The sequence below is a fragment of the Meles meles genome, chromosome 17 (assembly GCF_922984935.1).
Source record: "Meles meles chromosome 17, mMelMel3.1 paternal haplotype, whole genome shotgun sequence".
Lineage (NCBI taxonomy): Eukaryota > Metazoa > Chordata > Mammalia > Carnivora > Mustelidae > Meles > Meles meles.
Genome location: NC_060082.1, coordinates 68,774,276 through 68,790,434, shown reverse-complemented (window position 1 = coordinate 68,790,434; position 16,159 = coordinate 68,774,276). Strand labels below are relative to the sequence as shown.

The 16,159-nt window shown below is 60.3% G+C and overlaps 2 protein-coding genes across 16 annotated transcripts in view; one reads left to right on the top strand and one right to left on the bottom strand.

Moving 5' to 3' along the window:
• Positions 1 to 5,702, top strand: part of DCAF6 (DDB1 and CUL4 associated factor 6) — a 138,499-nt gene extending 132,797 nt beyond the window's left edge. For all 6 annotated transcript variants that reach the window (XM_045983486.1, XM_045983487.1, XM_045983489.1 and 3 more), the window contains 2 exons: positions 656 to 761; positions 5,245 to 5,702. In XM_045983486.1, coding sequence (XP_045839442.1) covers positions 656 to 761; positions 5,245 to 5,309 — 171 coding nt within the window. In that variant the 3' untranslated portion in view covers positions 5,310 to 5,702. The remainder of the gene's footprint in view (positions 1 to 655; positions 762 to 5,244) is intronic.
• GPR161 (G protein-coupled receptor 161) overlaps positions 1,731 to 16,159 on the bottom strand; it is a 43,833-nt gene continuing 29,404 nt past the window's right edge. For 5 of the 10 annotated variants that reach the window (XM_045983494.1, XM_045983493.1, XM_045983492.1 and 2 more), the window contains 3 exons: positions 13,418 to 13,522; positions 11,481 to 11,600; positions 9,375 to 10,254 (listed from right to left, as the gene is read on the bottom strand). In XM_045983494.1, the coding sequence (XP_045839450.1) occupies positions 9,989 to 10,254; positions 11,481 to 11,600; positions 13,418 to 13,522 (491 nt within the window). In that variant the 3' untranslated portion in view covers positions 9,375 to 9,988. Of the gene's footprint in view, positions 1,858 to 4,699; positions 4,801 to 9,374; positions 10,255 to 10,380; positions 11,080 to 11,480; positions 11,601 to 12,788; positions 13,122 to 13,417; positions 13,523 to 16,159 lie in introns of those variants that run through there. The other 5 variants (XR_006815678.1, XR_006815679.1, XM_045983498.1 and 2 more) reach the window with 5 other exon arrangements.

The following is a 16,159-nucleotide window of genomic DNA, read 5'->3' as shown; positions in this document are numbered from 1 at the left end:
TGAGTGGATAAGAAAGCAGCTCCTTGGGGTGAGACTGTAAAGGCCCTGGGGGTGCCCTGCGGGGCTGAAAATGTGTGTGAGATCACTGGGGTGCCGCTGACCGGATTAGCCCCCTCGTCTTCCCCTCCTCCTTTCCTCCCTAGGTTTATGGACACTCCCTTAGTCCTGTCTCAGTACGTAAGACACAAGGCATCGGTAACTCTTACCCAAAAGTTTATTTTTCAAAATTACTTTGCGTCAGTCACGGTGATGCTTCCTTGAGAAACCCGAGTGGCCCCGGGGAAATCATTTAACACTGCTGTGTCACCAAATGCATCAGCTGCCGCAGGGAAGAAGCATGAGCAGACACAGGTAGACTGGTCGGGGAAACAAATCACAGGCAAAAAAGAAATTGAATTCTTGAATGTTTTAAGTAGCCTCAAAGTTTGGCCTTTGTCCTTCTGCCAGTTGAAAGAGTGGTGTGACGCCACTCTCCGGTGCAAGGTGAAGCATTGCGTGGCGGCGAGTGGCCTTAGGGTGGAGATACACACCGTGCGCGTGTAGAGAACGAGGTGACTCCTCCTCACACCCGCTGAGCGCCCCCCGCTCCCTGAGTCGGCAGGACGGAGTGCGCCTGCGTCATGGTCTTGATGTGCTGGTTCCGCTTGCCTCCTAGGTTATAACTCGAAACGAGCTCATGCTGGAGGAGACCAGAAACACCATCACGGTGCCAGCCTCTTTCATGTTGAGGATGTTGGCTTCGCTGAATCATATCCGCGCTGGTAAGAACGGTCACGATGTCGGTAACACTGTTGTTGTATCATGTTACTGGTTCGGGTCTGCTGGACGGTGACTTGTACAGTTTCTTTTAACCACAAAATGAAGGCAGCGTAACTCCTGAGCGAGGTCGGTGAACTCTTGATCTTAGTACAGTAACTTAATTCCTCACGAACCACATGTATTGAAGAGTGTCATCATGAAACTGGAAAACTTTCATCAGCTGCCCCTTCTCCTCTCAGCGTGAGGATCCTACCTTAACCCTTACGAGGACGTACCTGTATAGTGGATGGGGTGAGAAGTAACCGTAGCTCAGATCAAATTGAGTGTAACTGCTTCTGGCAGGGTTGAAACACATAACCTCCATAAGGTTTTTAAATATTTTTTTTGTTTTCAAGGATACACTGTGAGGAGCAGGGCTACAGAAACACAATGTGTGTGGTCACTGACCTTCCAGAAGAAGTGCGTGATCTGTTTGTAAGAATAGAGAGATCGGTGTCCGTTATAAACAAAATCCATTTATCAAACAAGAGAGTATTTTTCTTTACTGATTTCATAAATTAAATTTCTAGTACCTGTAATGTATCAGGCACTATAATAGTCATTTCACAAATTTTTCCTAATTAGCTTCAAACCTTGACGACATTGGTTATTTGTAATTACTTGCCCCAGGTCACACAGGTGGTGAATGGTAAAGCCTCAGTGTGAAACTGGCTTCCAAGCCCTTACTTCCCTTTGACCTTGGGAAGGTCCCTTGCGGGAATACATGAATGTGACGTGCAGGCCTCCGGGTGATCTGAGCTCACACTGCTTCTCGGGCTCTTGGCCGCGTGCACTCCATCCGCTCTGGCTTTGATTTGGGGACGCAGCCAAGTCTTCTCTCCCTCGGGGTCTTTATCGTTGTGCCCCCCACCCTCACTTTTTGTCGGGGCAACTTCTGCCTATTCCTCGGGCCTTCGTAAGCCGTGAACCAGTTGAACAGCGCTTCCTCAGACGGGGAGGAGTGCAGACAGCGTACCCCGCGGAGGAAAGGGTAGGCAGCGTTTTCCAGGGTCCTGGAGGAGAGAGTAGCGAGCACATCTGAAGAAGTAAAAGAAGCCCACGGGGAGAAAATACGCAAATTGTTAATAGTAACGACTGTCTGGAGAGCGTGGGAATTTCGAATGGGGTGTGAACCGAAAAGGTCAGTAGCCCGACAAAATATCTTCGCAGTAACTTTCGGGTTCCTGCATTAGTGAACTAATCACTGTAACACTTAAAATTCATCCTTTCAGATTTCAGATTTGAGGCAGCATTTTCTAGAACAAGAAAAACGTGGGGATTAGGATTCCTAAAGCTCACGTGTTCTTGTAAAGAGCTTATCTGGTTCTTCCGGGGTTTTTCTCTGGGAAACCACGGCGCTCTCGGTGCGGTCCGTCTCACGCAGCGGCTGACGTGCCGTGGTTTGGCAGCTAACAGGACTCCCCTCCTCCTTTGCTTTTGGCACTGGATAAGTTTTATAGCAGGAAGATTCCCTTTCTTCCATTTCTTTTTGCTGTCGGTCAAAAAGATCATTTCTGTTGGTTTAGTAACCTTAGCTCACCCTCTTGCTTCTCTTAACGCAAAAGACTGGAGAGAAAAAGGCGCGCGAGAGGAGCTTTTGTCGTTGAGATGTGCAGTTGCTGGGTGAGCCGGTTGTCCAGCCCTGTCCTCTCCTTCCCTCCTGGGCTCCAGGATCCCAAGTTCAATCGTGTGCACATTCGAGGGGAGTCGGGAGGGACCTGTGGTGGCACGGGCCAGCCGCGGTCCGGTCCAGCCCCTCCTCACCCCCAGGGAGGCCTTTCGGGGCAGCGCCTTCCCGGAGCAGCTGTGATGCTCCACGGAGGCGGCGCGTTGGACCCCCTGGCGGGCTTCTGGAGCTGTAGATACTTGGGTCCTACCCCCTGAAGATTTTCTCTCACTTTAGTGAAATAGGGCTTGAGCTTTTGCGTTTTCCGAAACGCGGGAGGGGTCGTGCTCAGGAGTTCGTCACTGAAGACTGTGGGGTCTTCATGTGTGGTCGCTGTCCATGAGGTTGGGGCCCCCAATGTGGGACGAAGCAGATCCGGGGGGCGCCGGTGGGCCAGCGGCTCCGGCCGTGAAACCACCCGCCTGAGGCAGAACAAAGAGTTCGTCGACTCCACCGGCCAGGAGCAGGCACGAGCGGCAGAGGACGGGCGGTCTGGCCCAAGCCCGAGGGGGCCGTTCTGAAGAGGGAAGGGGAGGCCTTGGCTGCAGACGGCATTCTGCTGGGTTCATCTCCCGGGTTCGGCGCCCGGGCCCGGTGGTAAGAACCGCTGGTTCGCTGGGTCTGCATGGAGAAGCGGCTCTCGTTTTCCGTCTTCGTGGAGGAGAGGCGGTTGCGCCGGCGCCTGGGTCTGTCACTGCCAACCAGACGGCTGTCGGCGGCCGCTGCTCTGCGTGGTCCTGCCTCCGAGGCGTAGCACTTCCTGAACAAAAGATTTCGTTTCATTTATTCTCAGAAGCTGGGTTTCCCCTCTGAGAGCGAGGAGTCTGCAGCAGTTGGGTGAGACGGGTCTGAGAAAAGAAGTTATCCCGCTTCTTGCGCCTTCTGGAAGCCACTGTCAGTCACTCACTGGCCAGTATCAGACCCTCTTGGTCCGCACTTGTCCCCTCCCAGCTCTGGACCCTGCAGACCCGGTCCTACCCTGAACTCTTGATCCGAAGGCCGGGACGGTTCTCGTTAACCCTCCGTTTCCCATCTTCCTTCACATGGGGCAGGAGCCGTACACACTCGGGCTGGCAGCGGGACCGCAGTAGTTGTGCGGAATTAGCGCGTCGTCTGCAGGACGCCCGTCCGCGGGTCCGGTGGAGCTGGTGCAGCGTCGTGTTCCGGTCTCTGGTGCAGCTGTCACACGAGAGAGTACCGTCGCTTTCACGCTGACACCGCGTGGGTTGGCCCGTTGCTGGTCAGCGGCCCCTCCGCTGCACGCGGACTCTGGTGACCTGGGAGGCTCGGTCCAAATCCTGTTTTTCTTCACTTACTCTGCACATGTATTGAACACTTGGGTAATAATGAAAATAGCTAAAATTGGTATAACTCGGGCTGTAAATCATAGACACGTACGGTACCTCCTTAGTTTGGCTTTCACATGGGGTCAGCACAGCAGTCTAGTCCAGTTGAGTCGGGGCTTCTGTGTGGTTGTGGGTTCTGTGTGGTTGTGGGTTCTGTGTGGTTCTGTGTGGTTCTGGGTGGTTGTGGTTGTGTGTGGTTGTGGGTTGTGTGTGGTTGTGGGTGGTTGTGTGTGGTTGTGTGTGGTTGTGGGTTGTGTGTGGTTGTGGGTGGTTCTTTGTGGTTGTGTGTGGTTTGTGGTTGTGTGTGGTTCTTTGTGGTTCTGGGTGGTTGTGGTTGTGGGTTGTGTGTGGTTCTGTGTGGTTGTGGGTTGTGTGTGGTTGTGGGTGGTTCTGTGTGGTTGTGGGTGGTTGTGTGTGGTTGTGGGTTGTGTGTGGTTCTGTGTGGTTGTGTGTGGTTGTGGGTGGTCGTGCACCGCTGCCTCCTCCGCGCGCCCCGGTGTAACACAGCTTGTCAGTCAAACTCACGTTCACGCATTCCGAGAGCTGTCACTGCACCTCCCGTCCTGGGCTCTGAGATACGAGGTAGAACGAACCCGTACCCTCCGAGGAGCTCAGAAAGCCGTGCAGTCGGCCGCGTACGCAGACACGCCAGCAGACCGGGCCTGCGGTTGGGGCGAGCGCTGCACCGTAGACACGGCGAGCCTGGTGCCTGGAGGAAGGACTTGATTGTCCCGCAGGCTGGGCGTCTGCGGACGTCTCGGGAACGTTTCACAAAGGGGGTAAAAGTGGCACGGAGACGAGTGAGCCGGAGCACAGGACGGGTGTCCCGGAGAGGAACGGCGAGTGGACGTGCCGCAAGCCGGAGAGAGCGAGCTGTGTTCACTCACCATCTGTGATTCTGTTGTCACTTGTGCAGTTAATCTGGATGAGCTCCTTGAAGCCAGAGACCACGTGTCCGTTTGGGCCACCGTTGTGTCCTTAGCACAACACCTGGAACATAGCAGATCCTTAATTTAAAAAATCTTTCTATAAACAGAAATACACAGATCCACGAGATTGGTCCCCGGGCTCCCCCACAGCCTCCCCTCAGTCGGTCTGGTGGCGCGATACACCCGCTGAGGCTCCTGGACTCCCAAGGAACATGGTTTGAGACCACTGCTAAGAGACCGTGATAGGTCTAGATCCCTAGGGCTTGTCTTTTTGTTAGATGTCTGGAATGACATGCACATCGACGCCACAGCGCTGCTTCCCTTACTCTTTTTTAACTTGCTTGCGGCGGTGAAAAGTAGCTGAGCACACACAGAAGTGAAGTGATTCTTACGTGATGATGCGTTGGGCTGTATGCATTTTAATGAGTTTTAAATAAAAGGTATTGAAAGTTATTTTAGTTACAATGCGAAAAACATTTCTTTTTGTGCATTTCATGTTTTCCAGACCGGTTGGAGGGTGACCGATCAGAAGGCTCTGGTCAGGAGAATGAAAATGAGGATGAGGAATAACCAACTTTCCTGGCAAGCACTTAGATGTTCTGAAATTTGTATAAGACATTTATTATATTTTTTTCTTTACAGAGCTTTAGTGCAATTTTAAGGTTATGGTGTTTCGGAGTTTTTCCCTTTTTGGGATAACCTAACATTGGTTTGGAATGATTGTGTGCATGAATTTGGGAGAGTGTGTAAAACAAAACTAGCAAAATGTTTTTACAACTTTTTGCCCTGTGTGAGGAGTGCTAGAAACTGCAAAGTGCAATATTTTCCCTGACCTTCGGATAGGAGAGCTTGGATCAGTGAGGAAGAGTGACTTTCATACGGTGGAAATGTTGGTCAAATAGATCTCTACACTTGCCATTTGCACGTTTGTTGCTTTCTAATTAAAGAAGTTGGTTGTTTTAAGATATCCTGAACTTGACCTTTTATTTCATGCCTTACACCTTCACCCACCTTTTCCAGTCTTCTCGGTAACGTAAGACTCTCTATTCTCAATTTGATAATCTTCCCTGTTTTCGCTTCCGTGAGATAGAATCACATAGAGGAGCTTTTCTTCATTTCTCCTTCCAGAGCACATTATCTTCACTTCCAGCCCCGTCTGTCCCCGTTAGCGGAGCCTCCCTCCCCAAGTGCAGGCTTCGGCTTCAGCTTCCGGCAGCGAGCACAGTGTCGCGGCCGCTCCCGTGGCGGACCGCTGCACGCCCACGTGGAAAGCTCTGGCTTCTGCTCTTCCTCTCTCTAACTTCTGGAATTCAGCTGAGAGCCGTTGACCGTCCGGTCTTAACCATCCCGGGTCTTCCTTTACTCGAGTGTCCAGCTCCGCCCCACTTAGGCTGTCTCTACCCAGGTCTGTCGCTGGGGGTTCTCAGCGGAAACGCTCCCATAGACTTAGCCCTGCCCCAGGCGGCTGAGTGTTCTCCAGCCGGGACTGCAGCGGCTGGCTCAGGCAGTACCGCATGCGGCTCTTAATCCTGTGAGTTTGAGCCCCATGTTGCATGTAGAGATTACTTGAAAATCTTTAAAAAGGGGGGGGCACCTGGGTGGCTCAGTGGGTTAAGCCTCTGCCTTCGGCTCAGGTCATGATCTCAGGGTCCAGGGATGGAGCCCTGTGTCGGGGTCTCTGCTCAGCAGGAAGCCTGCTTCCCCCTCTCCCTCCTGCTTATGTGCTCTCTCTCTCAAATAAATCTTTAAAAAATGAGTAAGAGTGTTCTGTATTTCTGGGAATAGTCCTCCCTGAATCTAGTTGTCTCGGAGGCATTCGTGAACAGCACGTGGATGGGCGTGCGGAGGGGTGTGGTGTGGGCGTCACCCTCCTGCTTCCACCCTCAGCTCCTGCCTGCTCTGGCCTGCTCCCTCGAGGGAGGCCGCGCTCCAGGACGTGGAGGCACACGGTGGGCCGAGTCGTACGGATCCACAACTTCCGCAGCTGTACATGCACCAAACAGGTACTTCACCAGACCAAGCTATTCTAAATATACTTTGACTCGTTTAGAAATACTGTAATTCATAATACTAAATTTTTTTTATCTTTTAAAAGAAACTATCCAAAAACTTGAAATATATTTCAGGATTAGCTTGCTTTTGTTTTGCTCGGATTTTAACAACTTCTGTGTCCAGAGGCCCATTGTCAGAACCCGGCCCAGAACCCCGTCTTCTTGCGCACCCACACCCGAGTGACGGACGTGCTCCCTGGTACTCGGAGTGGCCATGCCTGCCCAGGCTCGGGACCCCCGGATCCCTGCAATCCGCCTGGGGCTGTCTTTTCATCTGGGAGGGGCTGAGCTGCCGGTGCCTTAGGATATTCCAAAATGGTGGTGGGAAAAGAAAACCAGAAATGGCTTCTAATTCCCAAGCTATTAATATTATTCAGGAAAATTCTGAGGGAAAGAACACAGCTCTTTGTATTACGTTCTAAAAATAACGTGGAGCAAAACTGCGCTCTTGGTAATCCTACCCAGATCCAAGTTTGTGCTTTGAAACCTTCCAAACAAACCCAACCACCGTCCCCGGCTGCAGCTTTTTAGGTCCAGCCAGTACTCGGGCTCCCAAGCTCTTGGCTGCTGCTGCGTCTCCCACCTGCTAAGCCCAGCTGGGCCCATTCTAGTGACGATGACTCAAATGTCCCTCCCCCTCCTCTCCTCCCCTTGTCTCCTCTGCACAGTCACGCAGCCAAGACCTGCACTTGACCCAGACTCTGGCTTAATGCACTTTGGGAGGTCAGACAGGCCCTAGGCTTTCCTCGGCTTCCCTGGATTCTGTGTGTCCCCTCTCCCTGACCCGGAAGGGTGGTCAGACTCTGCCCCCTCCTGAGTCACATATGGCCGCCATTTCCCTTTGCTTCGGGGTGAGTTGGGATGTCCCTTCCGTCTCTCTGGGATCCACCTGGGGTTCTCCATGCACTGTGGGTCCCAGCATGGACTCCCATCCCCTGTGTGGCCTCTTGCCACGGGGGCTTGGAGGATCACGGACTCCGAGAGCCCAAGACCCACGGCCAAGCAGGCTGTGAGGGAGGTCAAGGCCGAGCTCATGCCCTGGTTTGGGGCCACAGCAGGCCCTGGGGTGGGGGGTTCGTCTTCCGTTGCCGTCAACAGGAGAGCTTGTTGCTCCTTCAGCCTCTTAAATCCCAAACGCCGCGTCCCCCTTTCCTCCCCGACTCCTGCCTTCCCGCACGAGCCTCGGGTGCTGCGCAGCTTAACGACCACAGGGCACGGCCCTCAGCACCCCAGGCCGGCGCCCGTTCCCGCGGCTCCAGGCTGACCCCGCGCACCCGCGGCCCCTGCAGGACCGTCCCCGACCACGCGCCCAGCGCGCCCGGAGGCCCTGCCCCGCGCGGCCCCGAGCGGGGCTGGGCCAGGCTGCACCCCTCGACCCCCGCGCCCGTCCCTGGTGCCCCGCGGGTCTCACAGGAAGCGACCGGCCGCCCGCGGCCCCACAACCGCAGCCTGCCGGGGAGGGGCGAGGCGCGTGTCCCCGGGAAGGCCGCAGCCCACCGCGATGCAGTGTCCCCGGAGAGGCCTGGGGCGTGAGAAAGGGTTTGGGTCTCCACCGCCCTCCGCAGCGCTCCAGCTCCGGCGGCCGAGGCAGGAGGGTTTCCTGCGGGAGCCCCGGGTCCCTAGTGCCGCCTGGACTTGGGGTCTCCAGCCTCCTTCCCTGGAGCCCAGCCCATGCGGGCCGCGGCGGCCCCAGTGCACAGAGCACAAACCTGTCCCTTCACCGGCACGTGCAGGGGAAGTGCGCAAAGAAAACGCAAGATGTCCCCAGATTCGGGACCCCCACCCCTGCGGGAGCAGCGTTTGACCCGCCCTTATCGGCAGGGCCACGGGGCAAACGGCCTCTTCTCCCCCCAACCTAGACCAGCGCCTGGGAGCCCTGCTGACGCTGGTCCCCACGAAGGGTTGGGGTTGGGGTTGGGGTTAGCCCCACGCAGCGGGAAGGACCTTCAGCCAACAGCTGGCCACCAGCTTCTGGCAAAAGGACGCGGCGTCCCCGGGAGCCAACGAGGAACAGAGCTTTGGGGAGGAGTCACCTCTGGGACCCGCCGCCTCTGACCGCCTCACGCTCGGTCACCGGGTAAGGCAGGACACGGGGAGCCCCTGGGCGTCCTCCCCCCTGCACGGCTGCAGTCCCTCCTCACAGAGGCCGGGCAAGCCCTCCCCACACAGCTCACACCCCTGCAGCTCCTGCGTCGGGGCTGGGGCTGGGGTCCAGGGAGGCCACGGCTCCGCTCGGGCCACTCGGCACCCGCCAGACAGCGTCAGCTTGTGCCCGCGGTGGCCAGACGGTCCTCCCGCGCCCCAGATTTGGAGAACAGCAAGGATCGCAGCGGGATGCGACCCCGGACGCCCCTATCCAGCCCCCACCCCTCACCCGCCCCCCCCCACATGCTGAGCGGGACGCGCGGTCCAAAGGGCCCAAGCGGCGAGCGTCTCCCCCACCCCTGCCTGCCCCAGGCTGCTCCGGGATGGCCTGAGACCCCAGTGCTCTGAGGGGCGCTCAGGCCGCAGCACAACCCAGCAGACAAGGCTTCCCCACAGGACAGCAGCTCCGGCTCCCGCACCGCCTGGGAGGATTGGGGCGTCCGAACCAACGTACAGTTTTATTCTGGACATGAAACGTCTGGCCACTCCTCGTCTCTCACCGTGGTCGCTCCCTTCGTTTGAACAGCAAAGCGTCAGTCAACAGGGAAGTAGGCAGGACGGCCCCAGCGCCAGCAGGTGGCCCCCCCTGACCACAAGGTCCCCACAGGATGGAGGCGGCGGAGCCCAAGCGAGGGCTCTGCTCTAGGCTCTGTGCGGAGAATCGGCGGAGCCTGCATGGCCGCGTGGAGGCCGGGGGGACGGTCCTGCTTCGCTGGGGACACGCGCCATCCTCCACAGCACACCGCAATGGGCTGCCCTCCCGAGACCTCGGGGACGGTGCCTCACACGACTCCCGGGTCCCAAAGAAGAGGCGGTAACCCATGTGCTGGTTTCCTTCCAAGCCAGGGTCCCTGGTCCCCCTTCTGCGTCCGGAAGTCGTGGCCACACTCCGCTGTCAGTCTCTGTGCCTCCGAGGCCTCTAGTCCCATCGCTGTGACCCATCCGGAGCCGGTATGCGGCCTCACAAGACCCTGTACTCGGTGTTTTCCTGGTGGCGGCCCCTTAATGTCCTTCCCCAGGCGCCCACCTGCGGGAATGTCCACCCTGAGGCCCTCATGTCCGTCCTGCAGCCAAGACATTCCCTTCCTCAATGCTCTGCAGCTGCGGCCACTGGCTCGCAGGCGTCCTGCTGCCCCGGCGGCCCCCAAAGCCAGCCCCGGGGATGGTCCGGGCCGTGGCCAGGACCCCGGGCAACGCCTCCTCCCCGAACAGCTTGACTTTGGCTTCAGCCTCTATGGCTCTGGCCAAGCTGGCCGCGTAACCGTCCAGGGACTCATGCATCTCGGCTTCCACGCGAAGAACAGGATTCCTGGCAGCATCTGAGGGAGAAGCAGAGAGGAGGTTACCGAGGTTACCGAGGGCCGCAACCACCGACTGCCCCAGAAATAAAAAGTGAGTGAATCCCTCCCTGGTCCGCCCAGCGCACCAGGCTGGCTCAGTGGGGATGACAGTTGTGAGGGCAGCCTGTCTGCAGCCAGGACGGGGCACAGGTGAGGGGGGAGCAGGGGGAGGCCACGCGTCCCACAAACGGGCCCACAGACGCTTCACTGCCGGGGCAGGCGGCGACGCAAGCTGAGGGCGTGGGTTTTGTGGCCAGTTCCCGAGGCTCAAATCCTTGGCGTCCCATTTCCTCCCTGGGGAGGCGTGGAGCTTCCCTGACCTGCCTCCTCGGGGCAGAGGGAGGTCTCCGCGCCCTCTTCCCAGGGTCCGGTAACTGCGACCTTGAAGTGAAGCTGTCTGGCCTGACGAATACCTCCTAGTCGTGAATGTCATTACACGACTCCACACCTTTGCCAGGATTCTCTGGTACCAGCGCCCCAGAACCATGTAACGTCCACGCCGCCTCTCTCCTGGCCACACTGGCTCACACCGGCCAGACCCTCCGGGTTGGAAGCGACATTGAGGTTCCCAGGCCCCACCCGGGATTAGGACCCCGAAAACCCACACCGACAGAGAGAATCTTCACCCTCAACCTCACACCCACTGCCTTGGTACTGCCCTGGCCGCCCATCTCTCCCCGGCATTTGGCGGGGGGAACAGTTCTCCTACCCCTCACACCTTCTGGAGCGGGGGCGACGGCCACCCCACGTGAGGCACACTCCCTCCGTCGTCCGTTTCCGGCAATCTGCAGCCAGCCTTGGGCGCTGCTCCACACACACGATGAAGGAAGAAGGGAGGGACGCGTGGCCTCCCCCTGCCCTCCTCACCTGTGCCCCGCCCTGGCTGCAGGGTCAGGGTCCGGCTGCCTGCCCGCCTCGCCCAGACGCGAGAGAAGCTGTGGAAGGCTCAGCAGCTTTGACCCAGTCCGGCAGCTTCCGAGGGAGATGGGAATCAGGATGGGGGTAGGGGGCGTCCACCTAGAGGTCAACGGCAACGCCCCCCAAGCCCGGATGCCACCCAGTCCGACAGCGGGGGCCTAAGGCCGAGGGAGCCAGGCAGGGTCGGCCGTCGGTAGGGCGGCGGGCAGGGCATGGCTGAGCCCAGGAGCTTGCCCGGATCCTCGCCCCTGCCCCAGGCAGCCCTGAAGCAGCTGCCGCAGACCAACCTTTAATTTGTTCCACTTCGTCCTCAAAGGTCACGGAGCTCCTTCTCTTGGAGGGGCGGGTGCCGTGGGAGGGAGGGCCGTCCTCGGACGCGCAGTCCTCCAGCAGCATCACGTCCGTGCCTAGAAGCAGGGCTGGGCTGTGCGCACGGGACGAGCGAAGCGGGGTCCCCACACCCTCCCCGCCCCCGCACCCTCTCTCCGCGGGTTCAGTCCCCAACGGCTGCGTCTCCCGCCTGCAGCGTCTGCCCAAGAAACACGGGGGCCGCCCCTCATTTTGGGGGCCGCGTCGGACACCAGGAGACGGTGTGCCACCCAGACAGACAGGTGACAAACGACAGGTGACTCGGGGCATTGAGCCAGGCCTGGGATTGGGGCGGGGGGCAGGGTCCTATGACAGGGAGCTTTGTGTCTGGATTTCCATCGTTGAATCTCCATCGTTGTTAAAAATACATTGTGCTAAATAAACGTTGAAAACTTGAAAACGTAGAGTCCTTTGGAGATCGAAAAAGAACTGAAAAACCCCTCAGAAAAGTGGGGAAACGAAGGCAGAGAGGCAGGGGGTCCTACAGAGAGCGCGGGCAGAGCAGGGGAGTGGGGGTCCGGGCTGAGATGGGACCCTGGCGCGAACGTTGGGACCAGCCTTGCGCCATCCCGTGCTCGGGGATGAGGGAGCGGGGGCAGGCCACCGCGTCCCTCGGGGCCTCCAGGCGCCCTCACAGAGCTGTGTGAGGACGAGGGGACGCGTGTGGCATGGTGCCGGGTGCCCAGTGGGTGCTCAGTCAGAGCCGGTCGTTCTAACGAGGCACAGCCGAGGAAGGGTCGGGCTCACACTCCTGCACGCCGCTCTGGGAGCCCCCACGGGCCGTCCCCTTCCTCCTCCTGCCACCTCCTCCCCCACGGTGTCCCGCGCTGAGAAGCTGCTCTCAGGCTCGTCCCCAAATACTCCGCAAGCGGCCACCGCTTCCAATGCCCCCTTCCCCAGTCACAGTCTTTCCTTCAGGGCAGACGCACGCGGGACGGCGGACCGTCCTCCCGGGTCCACAGAAAGCTCCGGAAGGGCAGCTTGCCACTCCACCTCGAGAAGCTGGCGCAGGGCCTGGCCAGACCAACGTTTACCGCGCCAATGAGCGCACGTCCACAGCTCGCGGGCCCCGCTGGCTGCGGGCAACAGGAAGGGCCTGGGGAGGGACCCAGACACCTTCGCTTCCTTCAGCTCCCATGAGGGACTCCAGGCCAGCGGGGCCGCGTGCGCAGCGGCCGACCCACCCGCTGACCGGCGGGCGACAGGCGACAGACGACGGACGACAGACGTTTGCAGGGAACGTTCCACCTCCAGGGAACACCGTCGACCACAGGCGGGGTCTGGGTCTCGGCCCTCCGCCTGCCCCAGAGTTCCGTGGCCCAGGCCGCGGGCGGGAGAAGCAGGTCAGCGCGAGGATGAGATTTCCGGGGCTCCCGGCGGCGGACACGGCGCCACCCGCCCGGCCGTCAGCCCAGCTGCTGGCCCCGGGATGGAGAGCGGAGGCCTCTGCTGGGAGAGGCGCCTGCTGCAAGCAGCCGGCGGGGACGGCATCACAGGCGGCGGCGGCGGGACGGAGGTGCTCCGGCCGCAGGATCCCCTGGGCGCCGGGTGACAAGGCCCTGTGACAGACGGAGGACCCCCCAGCTCACAAGCGGGGACGCTCCGGGGCTTCAAAGGAGACGGAGCCTCTTGCGCAAGACAGCCCAGCTCGGGAAAGGTCCATCGGACGTGGACAGCCAGGCAGCGGGACGCGCGCCGATCCGGCCGTCTGACACGGACGGGGACAGCTCCCGGCCCCCAGCACGGTAGCCTTCCACACGTGTCCCTCCCTGGGGTCTGCCAACAGCCCTGTGTGGGGGAGAACGGATCTCAAGTCCCCGTGTTACATGGGGAGCCCCGCAGCCGGGAGGCCTACCTGAGTCCTGGGAGCAGCTGAAGCCGGCGTCCCCCGTGCTGCTGCTGTTCCCGAGGGGCTGTCCGCCCGCCATGAGCGCCGTGAGGTGGGGGGACAGGCCCAGGTCTGAAAGGGAAAGTCGGCGCCGTCAGCACAGACCGGGCCCCCCCACCGGCCTCGTCGCTGCCTCCCCGTCCTCTCTGTCCCTTGCGAACCGGCTCCCCACCCACCGCGGGATCGGAAGCCCCCAGCCGCCCTTTCTCCTGTGCCTGTCCCCCGGGGGGGGGGTCTGCACTGTGACAGGATTCCCTGGACCCCCCGAAGAGGAAACTCTCACAACAACACGTGCCAACAAGGTGGGGCGCGGCAAACGTGGGGCAAATGGTCTTGGGAAGTGACTCCCAGTGAAACGGGATGTGGGTGGCCCGCGACCTCCTGAGGTCCCACCTGAATCCTGGAAAGGAACTTTGAAGAGGTGCAAACCGCCAAGTGGGAGAGAATGTCTGTAAGCCAGAAGGTGGGGACGGGGTCCCGACCCAGGGAGCAGGGGTCAGCGGCTGGGGAGGCCAGGGCGGAGGCCGGTCTCAGCCAGTCCCCCCGGAGCTCAGGAACCGGAGGCCCAGCAGCGTCCGCAGCAGGCGGGGCTGGACAGAGCATCTCTACAGGCAGCCGTGGTCCCCCCACCGCTCTCCCAGCACCGGCTCAGGTGCTCGGTGCCCCTTGCTGGCAGGAGGGATAACCCGGACGCCCAGCCTCAGAGACCCCGCCACGGCTGAGGCCACACCGGACAAGCCACGGCGCAGCGACAGGCCGCACAGTTAGCGTGGGTCGCCCCCCACCCCTCGGCCTCCCGAGCGCATGCGGGCCTCACCGCCAGCACGGAGCGTGGCCGCTCACCAGACACCGGGGACAGGGTCGGCTTGAAGGAGATGAAGGAACACGGAAGAAGCAAAGACACTGAATCTCAGAACAAGAAACAGAGGAGGCTTAAGAGGTAGAAAAAAAATCTCTCCACGAGTCCCCGGAGAAAGCTTCGAGAGAAATGACTGCATGAGCACGAGAGCCAGCGGCCCTGGAGGCCACGGCGGTCGCGAGGTCGCGGCAAGGACACCCGCGCACACGAGGGCCTGCCCGTCGGGCTCAGCAGGAAGGCCCGGGCCCGGGACCCCCTTTTCTGGACACGCACCGCGGCGCTTCGGAGGGCACGATGGACGCCAGTGAGCTTGCTTCCTGCCCTGAGCCGAGGCGCGTCGAGGAGGGCTTCTCTCCGAGTCACCCCTCCATGAACTTGGGGAATCGGAGCGTGTTGGCGGGGAGGCCCGGGCCCAGAGAAGACCCCACGCTCGGCCCCATCCCGGGCTCCGGCCTAAGCATGGGACTGCGTGTTGGGGAGCCCGGCCTGGGGAGGAGTCCGTGGGGGTCAGGCACCGGCGACCGGGATGGCCCAGGCCGTGGTGGTTTGGGACGCGTCTCTGCGGCTGGATGAGAGCCAGCACGAGGCCTGGTCTCCAGCAGCCGGACGCGTCGTCCGGGCCAGACCGCCGTGGCTGGGCGGAAGGTCTGGAAACGGCCTCCAGCGGCCCTGCCCCGGCCTGTGCGTATCCAGCTTTTACCATTGGACAGTGGGCCCCGGTGCCTGGGGTTTCTCGCACGGACAATACCACACGTGCTGGGTTGGGCCCAATCCAAGCCCTGCTACGAAATTAAAAAAAAAAAAAAAAGGCACAAAGTTGACAGGCCCCGGGGACCTGGTCAAGCCTGGGGTGACTCAGAGTCACTAGTGCCTTCAGGAGGCTGGAAGCGCCGCCACGCGGCTCCGGGCTGAATCGGGCGCAGGGACGTCACCGGAAGGCCTCCAGGCCGCACCAGGAAGGACCGTGCAAAAGCGCAGGCCCCAGGGTGGCCTCCGCCCCTCCGGCCCAGACCGCCCCGAGGGCTGCGGCAGGACTGGGCTCCTGAGTGCGTACGCAGCTCCTCCCACAGGGCACCAGGTGGTGATCGTAGCCGCCGCCTCGGCCACCCTCCCAGCTGGGGCAGCCCTGGGCTCCCTGCCTGCCTGCCGGGGGGGTCTGTGGTAGCCCGTGGGAGACTCGCTGGAAGGGCAGTTTGGCCTGTCCCCGGAAGGGCCCTGAGAGCCCGCAGACGCCGGTCAGCCAGGGCCTCGAGAGACGCCTGTGAGCTCGCCTTCCCGCTCCAGAAGCCGGGTCAACGCCGGGGCTGACCCGCCCCCCACGGGTGGCACAGCCCGACGAGGTCAGGTGGCCCCGAGATCCGCACGCCCCAGGGAGCCCCGCGGGAGTCTGTCAGCACCTCCCAGGCAGGTCTTCTGGTGGCTCAGGGACAGGAGGCGCGAGGGAAAACCCAACCCCTTGCTCCTCTTCAGCCTGGGCTAACCCAGCGAGAAAACCCAGACGCGCTGATTATGGTGGGTGCAGCTCCCCGGCCTGGGAAGGCTCACTGAGCACCGGCCCCTGCACTTTTCTACCCAAAAGCATCCGACAGAACAGTTTCCCTCTACGGGCAAGACCAGCCACTGCCTCGGGACTCGTCAACCAAACCCCAGCGGGTGTTTCCCGCCGCTTCTCCGAGCCGCACGACCTCGAGCAGCGCCCGCACAGGTTGCACGGAGAACCTCAGCCAAAACCAGACGTCTGTCCTCGTGCTAGCTGCCCCCGCCCCCAGTGTCTGACCCCATTCTTTCTCTTGCCCCATTCCTAGCTTCCACGGAATATAAAGCAGGTCCTACTTTTTGCCTGGAAGACA